The 18,199-nt window shown below is 45.0% G+C and overlaps 2 protein-coding genes and 1 non-coding gene across 3 annotated transcripts in view; 1 reads left to right on the top strand and 2 right to left on the bottom strand.

The window, feature by feature from the left end:
• The first annotated feature begins 342 nt into the window (after window positions 1-342).
• On the top strand, window positions 343-1,336 carry SCAND1 (SCAN domain containing 1). The gene has a single exon (XM_029918011.1). It carries the CDS (start codon window positions 550-552, stop codon window positions 1,087-1,089), a length of 540 nt encoding a protein of 179 aa, XP_029773871.1. The 5' UTR covers window positions 343-549; the 3' UTR covers window positions 1,090-1,336.
• A 953-nt stretch (window positions 1,337-2,289) lies between these two features.
• PHF20 (PHD finger protein 20) overlaps window positions 2,290-18,199 on the bottom strand; it is a 113,888-nt gene continuing 97,978 nt past the window's right edge. Inside the window, exons 16-19 of the mRNA XM_029917944.1 lie at window positions 15,784-15,979; window positions 10,451-10,856; window positions 9,003-9,186; window positions 2,290-4,847 (exon numbers count right to left, since the gene is read on the bottom strand). Of these exons, the coding sequence (XP_029773804.1) occupies window positions 4,705-4,847; window positions 9,003-9,186; window positions 10,451-10,856; window positions 15,784-15,979 (929 nt within the window). The 3' untranslated portion in view covers window positions 2,290-4,704. The remainder of the gene's footprint in view (window positions 4,848-9,002; window positions 9,187-10,450; window positions 10,857-15,783; window positions 15,980-18,199) is intronic.
• Window positions 11,896-11,999, bottom strand: LOC115275567. Its single transcript, XR_003901635.1, has one exon. It is a non-coding gene; the product is annotated as a U6 spliceosomal RNA (small nuclear RNA).

Genomic DNA, 18,199 nt, shown 5'->3' with positions numbered 1-18,199 from the left:
TGGCTCGCCATCACCCTAGTCAGGGCCCAGTAAAGAGGCGCGTAAGCAGCGGTAGGTGCAGATCACCTGCGGGCCCAAGTGGATAAAGACCCCTTGGAGCTCCTCATCCCGTTCCTCTTCCTCCCCCTCCTCCTGGGACTCCGGGTCGGGGTCCGACTCCTCGAACTGGTGCTGGGAGGCGCCATAGTGAAGAGAAGCCCAGCGCACGCCTAGTTTGAACCGCCGCAGCTCCCCTGTCACGTCCGCCTCCTGACGAGACTCGCTAACACAAGAGGGCGCCGCTTCCGGGAGCTGGGACTCGGCTTCCGGGCTCTCTAGCGCCAAGCTCATCGTAGAAGCTAGTGGAGACTTCCGCTCCCGGCAGCTTCGGGCCCTTTCGGGAGCCGGCGAGCTGGGAGCGCTTACGGCCCGCCCCCGTCCGCCTCCCTGGAGGCCTTGCGGGCTTCGGCCCTGAAGCGCGAAAGGTCTGTCTCCTCAGCCAGCCGCCGCGCAGACGCAGTGCTGAGCTCACGCCTGCGGGACAAAGAGTGACGTCTGGAGCTAGGAGTCATGGCCGCGATGGAGCAGAGTTTGGCGGCCGCTGGGGGCCTCGCGTCGCCGCCTGAGAAGGAGGAAGGAGCCGGCCAGAGGTCAGGTCCGGAGCGTAACTCTGCGGGCTCCTCGTCGACCCCTAAGGCCCCACCGTCTGCCCCCGAGCCCGCCAGCCCCAGTGCCGCGGTCTCTGAAGCGATTCCTACGCTTCCCGCGGCGGCCTCCGCGGCCCTGGAGCTGCCGCTCAGGCCCGTAGCCTCGGGCTCCCCGCCGCTTCCCGAAGCCGCCCCGCGCTCCCCTGCACACCCTGGCGGTTCCCGACCCGGCCCCGAGACGTTCCGCCAGCGTTTCCGGCAGTTCCGCTACCAGGACGCCGCAGGCCCGCGGGAGGCGTTCCGGCAGCTGCGGGAGCTCTCGCGCCAATGGCTGCGACCCGACATCCGCACGAAGGAGCAGATCGTGGAGATGCTGGTGCAGGAGCAGCTGCTCGCCATCCTGCCCGAGGCGGCGCGGGCTCGGCGGCTTCGCCGCCGCACCGATGTGCGCATCACGGGCTGAGCGGCGGAGCTTCGGGCGGCCGGGGCCGGACGTTCCCTGGCGACGACGATCAAGTCCGGGGACTGAACCTGGCTCTCCATTACGCGTTCCTGAGAAATGACTTTCTGGCAGCTCCAGTCGTCTAATGTCCGTTTCGTTAGTCCTTTACTGTTTGTTTTCCCGAGCCTGTTTCCTTCCGACCTCCTTTTTGGCTGGTGGCAAGGCCAAGTTGGGAGCCCATGAGAATAAAGTCTTTGTTTTCTGTTCACTTGGCATTTGCTGGTTTTTGTGGGATCATTAACGTGTTGGCTAGGCCTCGGCCACCGCATCTGGAAGATTATATTCCCCTCGCCCCACGCGACCCTATTTGGGATTCCTTGGTTTAGTTGGGAATCTACGTAAAGAGGTTTTAATTAACATCTTGGGTTCCCGTATTCGCCCGTCTCCCACTAGCTAGAATGAATGTTTTCCTACCTAAAAAGGTAGTGGCTAGTGGTCGTGGCAGGCAAATAGGAATTCGGCCATCAACCTGCCCTTGGGGGCACGGGCTTCCCAAAAGACCCAAGCCAGAGGGCTATTCATTGTTTTAGTGCAGGTCCTTGTGGAAAGCTCCTTGCCAGCTTTGGTTTAAGTCTCCGAAGTCATTCTTGACATATTTTAGGCCCCTAAGATTTAAGAACTGGTGTGATCTAATGAATTATTACATTGCTGGAGCTTACTTTAATAAGAGCAATTGTTTAGAAAGAAAAAGAAGTTGGCAACCTTGTAATTCACAAGCTCTGTTGTTAAATCCTAAAGCCTCTTCCTTAAGTCTTGGGCCCACTCAGGAAGAACTAATTGGGGTCCCTAGGCAGTTTGGATTGGCTTCAAAGGTCCCAATTGCAGTGGGTGCCATCTCTTAATATGAGGAAGGCCAGACCTAATCTTTCCTTCACTGCTCTCAACTGAAATCTAATAAGCCTGCAGCTCACACCACAAAGCATGAGCCAGACTGGGTTAGAGGCTGGTGAGGGGCATTTCACTTTTGAAATTAAAGATACTTAGATGAATTCAAAGTTCTTTTGCATACTTCCTTGGAATTTAGCATCTTAAGCCTGCATTTGCCTCCCTGCAGAAGATAAATCTGTTTACAGTGTAAAAGCAGACTTCCTTTAAAAGGTAAAGTCTATAGAAAATTATGTAATGCATATCAAAAGGGTACAGACCTTTATAGTAACATGATTGAAACATAGCAACAAAAACCTTTTTATTTTTTTCCAAATACAGATACAGAAGTTTGCATGTTTTGCAAATATTGCTTCAAAGCAACATTTCTATATACAGCGCCTTCTGTTCTAATAGCGCGTAAACATAGATATGTATCCACAGTGCAATGTTGGCTCATCAAGGGTCCACCTTGCATAACACCATTTAAAGAAACAAAATGATTAGTCAAACCAGAACTGTTTTGTCAAGGCAATTTTTTATAGGTGGATAGTTTTTCTCAAAAGAAAACTTAGGTAGTGTACATATTTCTAAATGATAACAGTAATCTTTGCAAATAACAGTTTCCAGTGCTCCAACTTGGGGTTCATTCAACTTGACCCAGGAATTGGGGATGGAGCCCCTCAACATGGCTTTAAGTTAAGAGAAGCACTCTGAGGTTATCAGAACTTGGGAGTCATCCCTGCTTCCCTAAGGACAAAAGTCACAATGAGTGAAATGAGATTATTTCCTTTACAAAATTTAAACAATAAGCCCAATAACGGCCACTTGGCAAAATTAGGGTAATTCAGTTTCTGCTTCCATCTTTGAGAAAGACTTGAAATTGACTCCCTTAAAGTTGTAGCTTCCCCAGATGGTGATGCTCAAATGTATTTTCAGAAAAGAAAAATCAGTAATCTAATAATACAACAGTCATCATACCTCACAGTTGTGGCTACAGAAAATCTTCCTGTTTCATCCCTTTTCAGACACACAGTTCTTACCATGTGATGTCTGATAAATTATGCAAAATATAGATGTCATGCACACTCCTCGAACGTTTCTTCCCACACCAGGAACGCCAGCGTCAGCAATGGGAAACCGCCTCTTGTAGAGGAATCATGTCAGCTTTACTACAGATGTCACAGCCACATGTATTCCCTCTGACGGAGAAGCTACAGCAGGTCAACTGGTCCAAAATTCATTTTATATAACGTGGTGAAGAAATCACTGGACAGAGCATTCCCTGAAACAGATTTTGGTACAGAGGCCTTCAAGACCACAATGATCTATGTGCCTTAAAGGCCTAATCATTCCAAAGGTCACTGGAGATACTGTCATTGCTATCGAGATATTGGCTACTTCATGTTTACATAGTAAATATTTGCAGCATATAACATTACAGATTCATAAACCCATAATTAACTTGTGAGTGTTAATGGACAACTGTGCTTCGATTTTTGCCTTTAGTGATAAGTAAACTAAATGGTGAAATGGGTCACTCCTCAAAGCATGGAACGTTTTCTTTAACTTTGTCTAGCAAGGAAAAACAAAACAATATAGCAATTACACGTGGAACCGTAACCTGCAAAAGTAACAAATATTGTCTCAAAAGGTACACAGTGTACCTGGACATTTAAGCAGCATAATCACCTTGACCTCACAAAAAAATACAAATAGGAAATCTAAAGTGTTAAAGTATATTAAAACAATTCTGAAGTGTCAACTACTGAACATACACCCTTCTGGGAAGGAGAAAAGCGGCACATGTAGAATCTGAAGTTTGTGTACAACAATATAAAATAAGGTAATTCCCCAAACCACATCCTTTGTAACAAATCTTTACAGTGAAAGTGTTCAAAATTTTGGGAAACATTTTTTTGGACATTAAATAGAACTGGGAAGCTGTCAATATTAAGAAGTGGGTAGAAAACACTGTCCTTTGGGTTCCAGACCCTGCCTGCTTCAGTTTGGAATTCCTCCTAGATTATTACAGTGAGATTCTAGTTCCTCCACAGGCTGTATGGGCTCTGCTACAAAAGACACAACCCAGCCAACTCTGTGGTAAAAGCATACAAAACTTGTCCCCGGTACCATGAAGTCATGCAAGACATGTGGTGAGAAAAGTGAAGAAGAGTCCTAAGGAGAAGGAAGCCAAGGCCTCTGCTCCCTCCCAACCTCCACAACCTGTGAAGTCACAACATTCTCACGAAGCTGGAACAAGGTAAATGATGCCTGCTGCCTAAATCCATGCCAGGTAGAAACCACAAGGTTTGGCATGTGCCCCACCCTGACAAAAAAAGTCAATTAAATAAGCTGCAAGTTGGATTTTACAACTGTTTCCGACTAAACTTTTTTGGCTCTCATTCCATTTATCAGTGGCACAATTTCAAGTGAAGTTTGTGCAAAAAGACTCACTCTCCATTTAACGATGTGCACAGAAGGGAATCCCAGGAGTCTATTTGCCACCTTCTTGGTAGGCTTCAAGATCAGAGTGCCCTGCCCTCCAGCAGCCAAAATGGCCCCTTTGTCCAATGTCCATCACACCCCTGCCCAGATCCCTGAAGTCAGTCGGTGTCACGTGCATTCGGCATGCTAGGTTTATTTAAATATGCAAAGCTCCTCCTGCAGGTGCCCCAGGACTGTGCCCCCACGAGTTCTGGGTGCCCAGTTTCATGTTGAGCAGCAGAGTGCGATCTGCTGCACCTTGCCCAGGTCCATCAGCAGCTGCTTGATGCAATGCTTGAGCTGCGGAAGCCTGGCCAGCGGCTCTGGGGGCTCCAGTTCCCCAGTGTAGTCCAGCCAGCTCTCCAACACTGTAGGCAGAAGAGAGAGAAGACCCAGTGAGCTCCCAACACTTCATCTGTGAGAACACTGGCAAGAATTTCAGCACCCTCTCCCATCTACCACTCATAGGAGGCAAGGAGGAAAGGCTATTCAGGTGACACTGACTGTACACCTTTTCTATAGAGTATTACCCCTCAGACAAGGTTCAAATGTTTCAGAGAAGGACAGTCTAATAGAACCTTCTGCAGTGGAAATGGTCGATGTCTTTGTTGTCTGTACAGTAGTCACTAGCCACATGTAGCTAACAGCACTTAAAACGTGGCTGGTACAACTGAGGAACTAAATTCAAATTTTATTCCATTTTAATTAATTAGCCACATAGAGCTTGTGACTACTGTATTAGTGTGCTCTGGAGTCTAGAAGGCTTTAAAGAACCCATCTTTCTCAACATTACTCCTCAATCTTTCTAAGACTTTCCCTCGTTGGATTATCAGAGAGCCTAGTGTTCTAGCCTCTTCTTAAGAAAAATAAGAACCGAGGGAAGCCTGGGTGGTTCAGTCGGTTAAGCGTCCTACTCTTGGTTTTGACTTAGGTCATGATCTCGAAGTTTGGGAGATCGAGCTGTGTGTCAGGCTCTACACTAGACACTATGGAACCTGCCTGGGATCCTCTCTCCCTCTCTCTCTCTGTTCCTCCCTTGCTTGTGTGCACTAGCACATGTGTTCTCTCTATATATAAATAAACTTTTAAGAGAAAATTTAAAAAAAGAAAAATGAGGATCTAAAGGGACTTGAAAAGGTCTGTTATTATCACTATCAACTCTGATTTGCTTCATATTCTTACCATCAGTAGCACAGAATATTCTCTAAGTACTTAACATAAGATGTCCAAGTACTAACAATCTTGATTATATTGGTTCAATATCTAAAGAACTGCCTTGCCTCTGAGAGCTGGGATTTCTGTATAGAAGATGTTTGTTCTTCCCCAAGCCACTTCCTGAAGCTCAGGCATTTGGGGGAGAGGCCATGTTGGAACCCTACATCTTTGACAAGAAGGCAACCCCTCCCAGGAGGCCCTTTGCTTCCATTAGCCTGCCTGGACCCTTTCTAGTTCATAAACCTACCTATACTGAGCATTTTCTGGACCCTTGAGCCAAAGGTACAGAAAGAGGAAGACCCACCCAGGGCCTGTTCCTCATGTAGTTTACAGTCTCACACATAATCCTTTTCCCTTCTCAGATCTGGCCCTCCATCTGTCTTCCCACCTTTCAAAATTCTTTGTTCCCTGTAAGTTACTTCTCAAAGAAGCCTTCTTCAACTCTACACATGGAATCTGGTGGCTATGTTGAGTGCTATGCAATCACATGCTCTCCTCATTTGGAGCACCTACCATCGTTTATAATTATACATAATGGCCTAATTTAATTAATACCTACCTCTACCAAAAGATCACGCTCCATGAGGGCAAATGCCAAGGCTACTTTGCTCACCATTATATCCCTAACACTCAATTGTGCCTGAAACAAAGTAGGCACTCAACAAAAGCACTGAGAAACTGTGGGAATGGCCTAACGAAGTGCCCCACTGACTGCTCGGGCTTCAGAGAGCGCATCTACCACCCTCTGATTTCTTGTTGGTAGTTGGGGATTCCAAGAAGGAGAAAGGGTCCCTCCTCCTCCTCTCAACAAGTACAAGGACTTGAAAATAAGAAAAATAAGACTGCCTTCTCAGACCTTAACTTGAAAGCCGAGAATAAAAGGATCAAAGTCACAGAGTACTAGTGACCTGCTGAGCAAGAAAAACTTTGTAGTGAACAATTTCAATACATCAGTAAGTCTTTAAGGAAAAAAAACTAGAGGGGGCCACTTGGGTGGCTCAGTTGGTTGAGTGTCCAACCTCAGCTCAAATCACGATCTCATGGTTCGTGGGTTTAAGCCCCACGTTAGGTTTGCTGCTGTCAGCATCTGAGCCAGCTTCAGATCCTCTGTTCCCCCCCCTGCACCTCCCCTGCTTCCACTCTCTCTCTGTACCTCAAAAATAAATAAACATTAAAAAAAAAAAAAGAGACAGGGGACTGCTTAGCAAAAGGGCATGAGAATAAATGTAGGGAAAGGCCCAAAATCAATGCTGAAGAGCCCATCTAGGAGAGTGAAGAGAAGAGACAGTCAGGACCAGCTGGGTCAATTCCAACAGAGTGTCAGTCAGTCCATCTGTCCTTGACAAGATGATCCTACCAAAAGAGGACCCTCTTTTGGTCATTGTAACTACTTCAGATCAGGTTCGGCTCACCAAAGACATCCCCCAACACTATGGTGATCCTGGAAGCATGCAGAGAGAGAAAGAGCACCAGTGTACAGACTAGAAGAGTCTAGGCCACTCAGTATTCTCTGAGCTTGGTGAAGAGGAAGGTTTAGAGCCCCTAAGGTGGAAGCCTTCTCTCTAGATCTGGCAGGACTGAAGACCACACCCAGAATGTATCAACTATTCGCCACTACTACCTCTTACAGAGCCCAGCATCCAGCAGGCCAATCTTCTTTCCGTACTGTACTGTGTTCTGGACCATCACCCCATTTCACTTTTAAGGAAGCTCAACAGCTTCTCAGCAATATAATGATTCTAAGCAAGGCAGAAGGTCGCACAGGTAAATACAGTCTCCCAGACTATCTAGACTGAGCCCAATGCTCATTAAAGTAACATTTGTTTCTTAAAACAGTATTTCTCATGCTAAAAAATTCTGTATTTTCATGATAATTAAAAATTTTTTGTTAACAACTGTTTACTAAATTATGAAGCTATGGTTAATACTGAAACAATAACTTTTAAAAGTATAAATTAGTCAATATAATAGCTTGCTAGGCTACTTCTTAAAAGGAATACTATATCCAAACTCTTATAAAAGCTCAGTTTATCTTAATGGTATTTGGATGAACTAAAGAGTTCGCTCCCTACTATAGTTGAAATAAAATGGGATTCTGATAAATCTTAATACAATGGAAAAATCTGTTTATCTGAATAAAATCCAGAACCACTCGTACTGCCATTCTCTCAAAATCCATAATTTCTGGCCTGGCATTCAATCCTCTTTTAGCTCAAAAATAGCAAGGTTTTCAGACAGTGGCATCAGCTACAATTCTAAGGAACCCAAGGAAACCTTTTAGGAGTGAAAGAGAAACACTCCCCCTTCCAGAAATGCCCTCAGAAGGGACCCTGGATTAGTCTTCCATTCCCAGTTCCTCAGGTTTGCCTCAGGGTCAGGAAAGAAGCATGAGGGCATCGAGTTCTTTCCCTCACTTTCCTCCAAAGGGGTAACCCTTTCCCAGTCAAGCCAGTCCTTTTATCGCCCTCCGAGTCACCCCGTCTCCAGCAGAAAACCTCACTCTCTTCAAGGCTCAACTTCAGACCCAGGAGTTCCAGGAAGCCTTCCTGTTTGGCAGGGCCTCAGCCATACACGTGCGCTGGCCTCTGGGTCCTCATGTCTCTAGCTTGCATAAAATATGGTATTTTTCTGAGTTATTTCATGAAAGTAGTTTTATATCCCCAATTATAGTAACAGTAGCCTGACTATATTCAGAATCCTCAAATGGAATATTTATTTTTTTAGTTTGGCTCCATTTTAAGAATGAAAACAAAAAATTAAGAAATAAGTGAACTATCAAGAAGGAATTCTATCTTTGAAAACCAAGCTGGCGACATTCTAGGGATCAAAAGTCTGAACTTGATTAAGTTCATCACAAGTTCAGTCCTCCAGGCCCATCTGTTGTTACCACTAACACCTGGGAGAAATACCCAGGGGCTACCCAAATGACTCAGTCAAGTTCTTAAATCTCTACTGATAAAGAAGAAAGGCTTCATTTTAGATTTTATGAAAGGCTGAAATAAAAGGTTTCTTCAGATTAATCCTCAAAGACATCCAAAACCTCAATTAAGTCAAAGTTGAAATTCCACACAGAACTTGGTTGGCAAAGACTGCTCAGATCGCACACAGCCTGCAGAGTTCAGGCACTCTTTCGCACTCCGCTTTGAGGAAGGCACTGGGTAAATGAAGGAGGACTCCTGACACCACACAGACCTTAGAAGTGCCTGGTAAATACTAAAAGTAAAGCTTGCCCATCTTGAGAGGAGGATGGGGGTGGATGAGACTGAAAAGAAAGGAGGCAAGAATACTGCTGTCCATGAAGCCCCTACCATCCAGCTCCTTCTCAATGGAGTCCATCCTATGTGTGACTTCATCCTGAAGAGATTCCACATGGGTCAGCAGGTTAAACTGCCACTGGTGCTGGGAGCTGAGCAGCCCCTCTCCGCCTCTGTCCAGCAGCCTCCGGGCAGGGGCTTCCTCGGGTAGGACCTTTTTGGACACATATTCCCTCACCTAGGATAGCAATGGAATTTCAGTTACTGAGTGGAGATAGCTCTCAGCCCCTTCTCAAACAGCCAGTGTTTGCAACCATCTGAAAAAACAGTTGCAGTTGGAATATTCCAAACCTCTATTTCCCTCTCCTCCTGTCTTGGACACTGGGCAGAAGTGTGTACTAACTACAAACACTGCAAGGCAGCACAGGCCTCCTGGCTGTTTCCCAGTGACGGGCCCAATGCCCCGGGCCTGAAATAGGCCTCACAGAATGGCTCCTAGAGCCCTGAGGTCAGAGGAGAGCAGGGTGGGTGCAGACAGGTATGTTAGTTGGCAGGCGTCAGACAAAGTAGTTTTAAGTCCTCGTTCCATGTCCTGCTGAAGTGTGAGCCTGTGGATTCGTTCTTTTTCCTTTCTGAGCCTCTCTTCCCTTACAGGAAAGATGGAAGTTGTAAAACGTATTTTAAAGGTTCATGAGGATGAAACACGATAAGGTTTATAAAACACAGTGCTGGCTTAAGGTCAGCTTGCCATCAATGAAAGAGATTTTTAATCTTAGTTGTCTTGTTCAGGCCAGGTATTTTCTAATATTTTATTATGTGGCAGGTATCTTTAGGAAATCTGCCTAGTCTGTAGGATCAAAAACCTTTTCTGAGGTTGGTGATCTCAACCATTCATTCATTCATACATTCATTTATTTGAAATGAAACAGAGCCTCGCTAATATTTATTTAGAGCTGACTACACAAAGTTTTGTGCTGACACCTTTTCACAGATACATTGCACAATAATGGAGAGGTCACTGGACCCTCCCACAGGTAGGTGAAGAGACGCATAAAGTAACCCGCCCAGCATCACACAGGAAGTGGCTAAACTTAGACTTGAAACTACATCTCACCAGCCTTGCCAAGCACTGTTTAGACAGTGGCAAGGGCACAGGCTGAATGAGATACAACGCCTGCCTTTGAGGGGCTTATAATCTAGGATGTCCCACTTGGCAACATGTAGCAACACATCTAATGCTGGTGATGCCAAGGAAGGTCTGAAAGGAAGGGTAACATACGTCATTCTATGGGCATTTCCTAGAACCAATGATCTTTGGCTTTCCTGGTCTCTCCTAACTTTGTACCAGTGTTTAACAGACCAAAAACATACTATGATAAGCAAATTTAAATATAATTTTACAATAAAAACAATTTTATAATAAACACCTCCCAAAGAACCCTAGGAGGGGAACTCATGCACTCACACACTAAATTAAGAACAAATACAAGTGAGGCACATACCTTTAGGGAGCTAGATTTGGAGTCACTGTCCCCCCTATTCCTGTCTTGGTCTAGAGGCCAGCCCAGACGCGGAGAAAGAGAATCATCACCGTTCTCACAGAGGGGGTTGACTGCATCATCAAGGGCAGAGCCCCGGGTTTCCACCACCAGTTTCTGCTCCACAGCAGGGTAATAGGCGCGGGGCTTCTGATAGCAGTGCTCGCTGGTGATATAGGACTCCTCCACAGACCGGGGTAGGGGCAGGGGCAAGGGCTTCTCCACTGCCCCATTCAAAGTTCTATAGCTTGGGACTTCCTCCTTGCTCTTGGCTTCAGCGACGTGGATGTGTTTCGAATGAGGTCTCCCCTCCCCTGAGTGCTGTTTCCAAGGCTGACACCACAGCTGTAGATCAGGATGCTGCCTGCTTCTGTTGGGAGGGAAACACAGACAGGGCTCCAGAGTACCTGGGATCACTGCAGTGGCTTCTCCCAATAGGAAGAGGAGTTCCCAGTTGGGCCATCTAGCCACAAGCCACCATTTGCCAAGCAAAAGGGAACATAAATCCATGGTCTCTGAGGAGACCACCTGCAGGCAAGCTCCCATTGTAGACACTCACAGTGAGTGAGACTGGACTTGGAGTCAGAAGACCTGACTAGATTTCAATTCAGCCACTGATTAGCAGTGCAGCTGGGATAAGTCACTCAGTCAGACTCATTCCCATTCCCTCCTCTGCAGAACTAGACTAACCATCTGTCTGCCATTAGCCACTGAATTTGATAAATAATTAGTGAATTAATTCAAATAAAAGTACTTTGTTGGCAGCAAAGTACTCTTCAAATATGTTACAAAAAATAACCTTAACTTATTAGTAAGCAGGCATGATGACCTGGCATGCAATAGCACTCAGTTACAAACATGCACTGATGATGGGGCAAGGGGATGGGAAGCAAAGTCATCTACATTGAAACCGTTAATAATAAACTTTTAAAAAATTCTTCGAAAATCTTTTATTCTCACCATTCCAAGGAGCAAACCTTGTTATTAAAGAACAGGGATTCTGAGATGCCTGGCTGGCTCATTCAGTTAAGAGTCCAACTTCGGCTCAGGTCATGATCTTGCAGTTCACAAGTTCGAGCCCTCCATCGGACTCTGTGCTGACAGCTCAGAGCCTGGAACCTGCTGCAGCTTCTGTGTCTCCCTCTCTCTCTAACCCCTCCCCCACTCACATTCTGTATCTCTCTCAAAAATAAGTAAATATTAGAAAGGAAGGAAGGAAGGAAGAATGAACGAACAAACAAACAGGGATTCTGATCCTTTGAGTCACACATCCCTTTGAAAATCTGCTGAAAGCACGGTCTACATGTATGTGTACCTAAACTCTTATGTTATCACTTTAGTCTTCCATAATCATTCACTGTTTGAATTTTGACCCAACAGAGGGTCATAAAATTAATCTGCTGTATTGTAATCAGTTGTAGTGCTTCATGAATGTACACATCATCCTTGTGCAGGGGCCAGACTAATCTCCACATGGTTCCAATTTTAGTCTATGTGCTGCCAAAGCAAGCACTAAAATCAATTGTAGAAAAAAGAAAAACAGAATAGAAAATATCAGAGGGTACCATTCTAAGTAAGAGTAGTTGTCCTGTGAAATTTTAGTTTCAATTTTATGCATGTGAGTAATATAAAATGTATTTCTTATTGTGGGATACACATTCTAAGTTTAAAAGCCACTACAGTCTGGATAAACTTCATCTTTTAACTCTTTTTTACTGTCCAAAACTTCTACTATTACTTTTGATCATTAGATGAAAGAAAGGAAAAAAGGAAGGGAGGGAGGGAGAAGGAAAACACAACAGTGGACTCCCTAAATAAGACCCATCAGTTCCCAGAGTTCCTGGCTAGGAGGGCAATGCCCTCTAGGGGGCATTTGGAAACAAAGATACAGACAGGTGCTACCTATTGCTATTTGGTTCAGAGATGGGCAAACACGTGAAGTGACCTAATTGTCACAATGTCTGACAGGTTCTACTGACATTTACTTCATTGAGTCCAAGGATGCCTAACATCCTGTAATGCCTGGAATAAGCCTGATTGGGATAAAGAAGAATCGTCCCATGATATAGTCAACAGTGCTTTCCCAGCCCCCAACTGAAAAACATGGAAACCAGATCAGCAGGAAATCACAAACTTAACCCCTCAGCAACTCCACATACGGGTACCGCTCCACACACACTTGACTGAAGCCTTCCTGCACAAACGGAATAGGCCATGCATATGAAAGTATGGAGTGATCGTACAGAACCTAACATTCTGCTCCGAAGGAGCCACAACTAACCTCTCTCACCTCTGCCACTCCAGCAATCACCAACACCCCTTCTATCCACTGAGGAAGGAGAGGAAATGACGAGAGTATCAAGGCAGCCTAGGTCCCTGGATCGCCCCCAGCAGGGTATCACAGCTTGTACCAGGAATCCAAGATGCCAGACACACCTCTGAAATCCTAACTGCATCAGGGAAAATGAGGATCACTGTTACCTTTCAAGTGCACTGTGGTCTGATATCTGTTAAGTGGAGCATATAAGCCACAGTATAGACCTCTTGCATGAAAATCACAAGTCTTTGCTTCCTCCTCCCTAGAATTTTTGCCCTCCAAGATAAGACCTGAAACCCCAGGTACTACTCCACACAAAGATAACCCTAGCCTTTCTTTGTACACCCTGTCAATCATGAAGAAGGTACGTACAGCCATGCCTGCTACTTTTTAAATGACAACAAATGCTCTGATGTTACTCACAATTTCAGTTTTTGCCTTTGAAAATAATAAACCCGCCAGGCCACTTAAGAACAGTATTTCTTTTCTTTTTTTTTTTAATTTATTTTTGAGAGACAGAGACAGTGGGAGCAGGGGAGGGTCAGAGAGAAAGGGAGACACAGAATCTGAAGCAGGCTCCAGGCTCTGAGCTAGCTGTCAGCACAGAGCCCGACGTGGGGCTTGAACCCACGAACTGTGAGATCATGACCTGAGCCAAAGTCAGACGCTTAACTGACTGAGCCACCAGGCACCCCAAGAACAATATTTCTGAGAATGAAGACCTAGAGCTTGTGACAACAGAAACCATCCACATGTACACAGACATACTGGGATCACCACCACCTCTCCCAGGATCTTTTCTCCACTTATAATGATGAACAAGATCTCCCTATACCCTCTTCTGAATTGTTAGGAGAAGTTAGATTTAATTCCAGTACAAAGTCACTGCTATAAAGATGAAGGATCTAGGGGGCGCCTGGCTGGCTCAGTCTGTGGAACATGTGACGTTGTGTATAGAGATTACTTAAAAAATTTTTTAAGAAGATGAAGGATCTAAACAGGGATTTGGAAGGGAGAAGGTTCCAGAATATGGGATAGGGCCAGGAGCAATGGAATTTAGTAAAAAGAAAGAGAACAGTGTCTGACTGAATCCTCAAATGAAAAGAAATACGACAAAGTTTACAATCATCAACATCACCTGAGGCTTTCCAGGACCTCACATGGACCACTGCCTACCTGCCTCAATTTCTGGCATTTCATTAAGAAGAAATTAATTTGGTAAAGTTTTCTGGTTTATAAAATGTGAGGGGACAGCTTGTCTCCGACATCTTTTCCAGGGCTGTCACATGATTCAGTTCACCTCAACAGATACTGTCACAGAGACAGCTAACTTCCCCCAGCAACTACCTCCTTCTTCTCTTAACTCCACTTCCATCCTTATTCCTGGGCTCACACAGAGCACAGAGCTAGCCTTTCCCGCAGTTCGGTGTATCCATGAAAACTGCCTGTTCTCTCCTGTTTCTCTTTTCCCCAACCTGGGGGCTGGAACGGTTGTTTCACAGAACCTGACCTGTGAGGTTGTTTGAAATATGCAGATGAGAAGAGCTCCAATGGAATTTCAGAGCAATAAGACAGAAGGAACCCAAGTTCCCAAGTCCACAGATGGAATCCTGGAAAAAGACCATCTACCTGGTCTGGACCCCTGCCTACTCTTGGACCGTTCGTTATATGAGAAAGAAAATTCCATTTGGTTTTAGCCTCTATTTGGGGGATCTCTGTTATAGGACCTTAGCTTTTACCCAAACCTAGATCAGGTCTGAATGTGCCTTTGCTCAAACTGCTCCTTTGTCATGCCAGGGTGTTTAGGATGAATGGGTAAACAAACTGCAGTATTACATACAATAGAGTATTATTCAGCCTTTAAGAAGGAAGGAAATTCTAATACAGACTGTAATACAGATGAACTTTTGAAGAATTGTGCAAAGTGAAATGAGCTACTGACAAAAAAGACAAATACTGTAGGATCCTATTTATATGAAGTATCTAGTCAAATTCATAGACACACAAAGTAGAATGTTGGTCATAAGGCGCCGGGAGGAGAGAAAATGGAGAGTTGTTGTTTAATAAATAGAGTTTCATTTTTGCAAGATGAAGAGTTATGGAGATTGGTTTTAATAAAGTGAATGTACTTAATACTACTGAACTGTATATGAAAAAGTTACAGTGGTAAATTTTATATTATGTATATTTTACCACAATAAAAAAAAAATTTAGGGGGCACCTGGGTGGCTCAGTGGGATGACTGACTGACTTCAGCTCAGGTCATGATCTAAGAGTTCATGAGTTCAAGTCCCACATCAGGCTCTGTGCTGACAGCTTAGAGTCTGGAGCCTGCTTCAGATTCTGTGTGTGTGTCTCTCTCTCTGTACCTCCCCTGTTCATGCTCTATCTCTCTCTCTCTCAAAAATAAATAAACACTAAAAAAAATTTTTTTTAATTCAGAACCATACACCAAAGTAGCAAACAAACTAAACTACAGATACATACAGCATATTTTGATAATGCTGGTGATTGCAAGGGTGGATACATCTGTCAAAACTCAGTGAACCCTCGGGGAGCCTGGGTGGCTCAGTCGGTTACTTCGGCTCAGGTCACAATCTCATAGTTCACGAGTTCAAGTCTCGCTTTGGGCTCTCTGCTGTCAGCACAGAGCCCACTTTGGATCCTCTGTCCCCCCATCTCCCTGCCCGTCCCGCGTGCATACATGCACACACACACTCTCTCAAAAATTAATAAACATTTTTTAAAAAGTCCTCAATGAATCCTTAAAATTGGCAAACTTAATTATATGTAAATTATACCTGTATATGGTTGATTTTTTTTTAAATAATGTTTATCGTGTAACAGAATTTTTAGTAAAGGTCTCAAACTCATTTGTCTTATCACTGATTTTGTGCCTTTCCAATTTCTCAAATTTATCCTGCCCCCCTCCCCCATGTCAGATGTGACTCCTCCCCAAAGCTGCAGGTGCCACGCTTACTGTAAGATGCTCATCTTGAGCTGCAGGCCATGCAGAACCTCGATCACTCTCTGCACATCTCCAAGAAGCTGGTGGGTGGCCACAATCTTCTTGGCATTCTGGTGGGAGTAGTTCTCTTCTAAGAATGCCAGGCCATGCATATGTCCCCTGCTCAACCACTCCTTGTCATACCAGTACTTGAAGCCAGGCCTCTGACCTAAAGCAGTGACAATGAGAGAGTTAATGATTGGACTGATGGAAAACACTGCATCACTGCACAATCATCACATACATTATTAGAAGGAGGGATTGGTGTATTCATTTTATTCATTCATCCAATATACATTTACTTGGCACCTACACTATATGCCAGGCTCCTTACTAGGGGTTGGGGATAAGGGAGAAGACATGTAAATTTCCTGAACTCCTAAAACTGGCCAGAGGTGGAGTGGGAACCTGGGTATCTCTTTAAATTTAAATCACATCATAACCTCTCCTATTTAAAACCTTCAATGACTTCCTACTACACACAGAAGAAAAGCCAAAGCCCTAACACTGGCCTAATGAGGCCTACAGCACCCAGCTCCTTCCTACCCTCTTTGCCTCACCCTTACATTGGCCTCCTTTCAGTTTCTGGATCATACCCCACTTTTCGGTCTTAGGATCTCTGCTCTAGCATCTTCTCTGTCTGGAGCACTATTCCACAAGGCCTCTGTGAAACTGGCATCTTTCCACCTCCTCAAGAGGCGTTTTGTTATCTTCCCAAGTAAGAAAGCCTCTTCAAATCCCTCCTACTCATTCCCTATCTGGGTGCTTCCTCCTCCCCACTCGCCCCCCCCCCCCCCCCCCCCCCCCCCCCCCCCCCCCCCCCCCCCACCCCTGCCAAAGCATTCATCCCCATCTAACATCTTCTGGCTTACTTGACTTATTCTGACATCTGTCTTTGCCCCCAACTCCACTAAGAGCAAGAATAATAGGAAGCAGCTTGTTCATAGTTGTATCCCCAGCACCTGGCAAAAGGCATCTTGAATGGATTCATCAAATGGAAACAAGGTCCAAGTCCCCCTTCCAACTGTCACCACCCTACTAAACAGTCAGGCACTCCCTTCTCTGAACCTCCACTTCCCATCTGTTAAAGCGACATTATGAGTTGGATGGTTTCGGTGGTCTTGTTGGTTACAGGAATCCTTAGGAAGAAATGAAAACACAACCATACATCACTTGGTAGTGTTTCCTTCTCCAAAAGCCCAGGTGGGCAGATTTCAACCAGGCAGGCATTTTACCTCCCACTATCTATAAAAACCCTAGAATAACCCATATAATCCCTATCAAGGTCCTTGGGCTCTTCCCGGCTTTACTAAAACACACAGGAGGGATGCACCTCGATTCTGTTAAAAACTTCTTTAAGTAACCTTTAAAGAATAAATTTGTTAGGTTAAACTCCTGGCCCAAGACGCCAAAGAGTCAAACACAGCCTATAAATGTAAAAGACATGGAGCACTCAATTCAAGGAGTCGTCTATTTGCAATTTTAGCAATCAGAGCTTTAAGAGTTCAGGAAGTGCAGGAGTTGATGAAGACGGTGTGTATGATTTGTAAAAAGGGAAAAATGGAGGAAAGGTGTGAGAGATAATAAAGTAGACAAAAGAGATTTGTAAATGGTGCTGAGGAGCCCCAGGGATTATGTGGAGCATCTCAGAGGGAGCTGCTGCACGAGGGGCCTGAGCCGCAGGATTCAGAGCATTAACACCTGTTTCACAAGACAAAGGTCTAGGCAGTGGTTCTCCTCTCCTATCTGGCACTAACTGGCTGACTGATCTTGACCTCTTCATTTCCCTTCTGGGCCTGTATTTGCTCACCTATCAAATATAAGGGCTGAACTGAGTGATCTCTGAGATCCTGCTCATCGATAATATTCTAAGATTCACAGACTAATCATCTGACCATATTCTTTCCTCGGGAAAAAGCAACAAGCAGGCAGATTCCTCTCTATCTTTACACTCATCCAGCACAAGGAAACATGACTGAAGTCATCAGGTCCCAAGGGGACACATGCTAGAAAATAAACTATGGTGACCAGACCCTCCTAACACAACCAGCAAAATCAAGATTTGGCCCCAAAGACCCAGTTCTAATTCCAATTTTCTTTATGAGACTGGGAAACTCATTCATGTCCCTGGGCACCAACTTCTCTCTCACAAGTAAAAACCGGAATAGGAGCTCCTACCAGACCCACCTCATAGGATTAGAAGAATCAACAGAAGTAAAGGCTCTTGAACACTGTCTAGCTTTGTAAGGGCATCCTGAGACTAGAGCCAAGGGGAGAAACCTTACCGGTGGTGACAGGAGAAGATGTAACTACTCCACTGACAGCAAGACAAGAACCACAGATTTAAGACTTTAGAAAGGGGCACCAAAGAGCCACTGGCCAGCCGTGA

The sequence above is a fragment of the Suricata suricatta genome, chromosome 12 (assembly GCF_006229205.1).
Source record: "Suricata suricatta isolate VVHF042 chromosome 12, meerkat_22Aug2017_6uvM2_HiC, whole genome shotgun sequence".
In the NCBI taxonomy this organism is placed as follows: Eukaryota; Metazoa; Chordata; class Mammalia; order Carnivora; family Herpestidae; genus Suricata; species Suricata suricatta.
This window is presented reverse-complemented; position numbering and strand designations above follow the sequence as displayed.

Bases quoted from the DNA above. Each gene is read 5' to 3' on its own strand.
- SCAND1 (XM_029918011.1), top strand. From the start codon at position 550: ATGGCCGCGATGGAGCAGAGTTTGGCGGCCGCTGGGGGCCTCGCGTCG.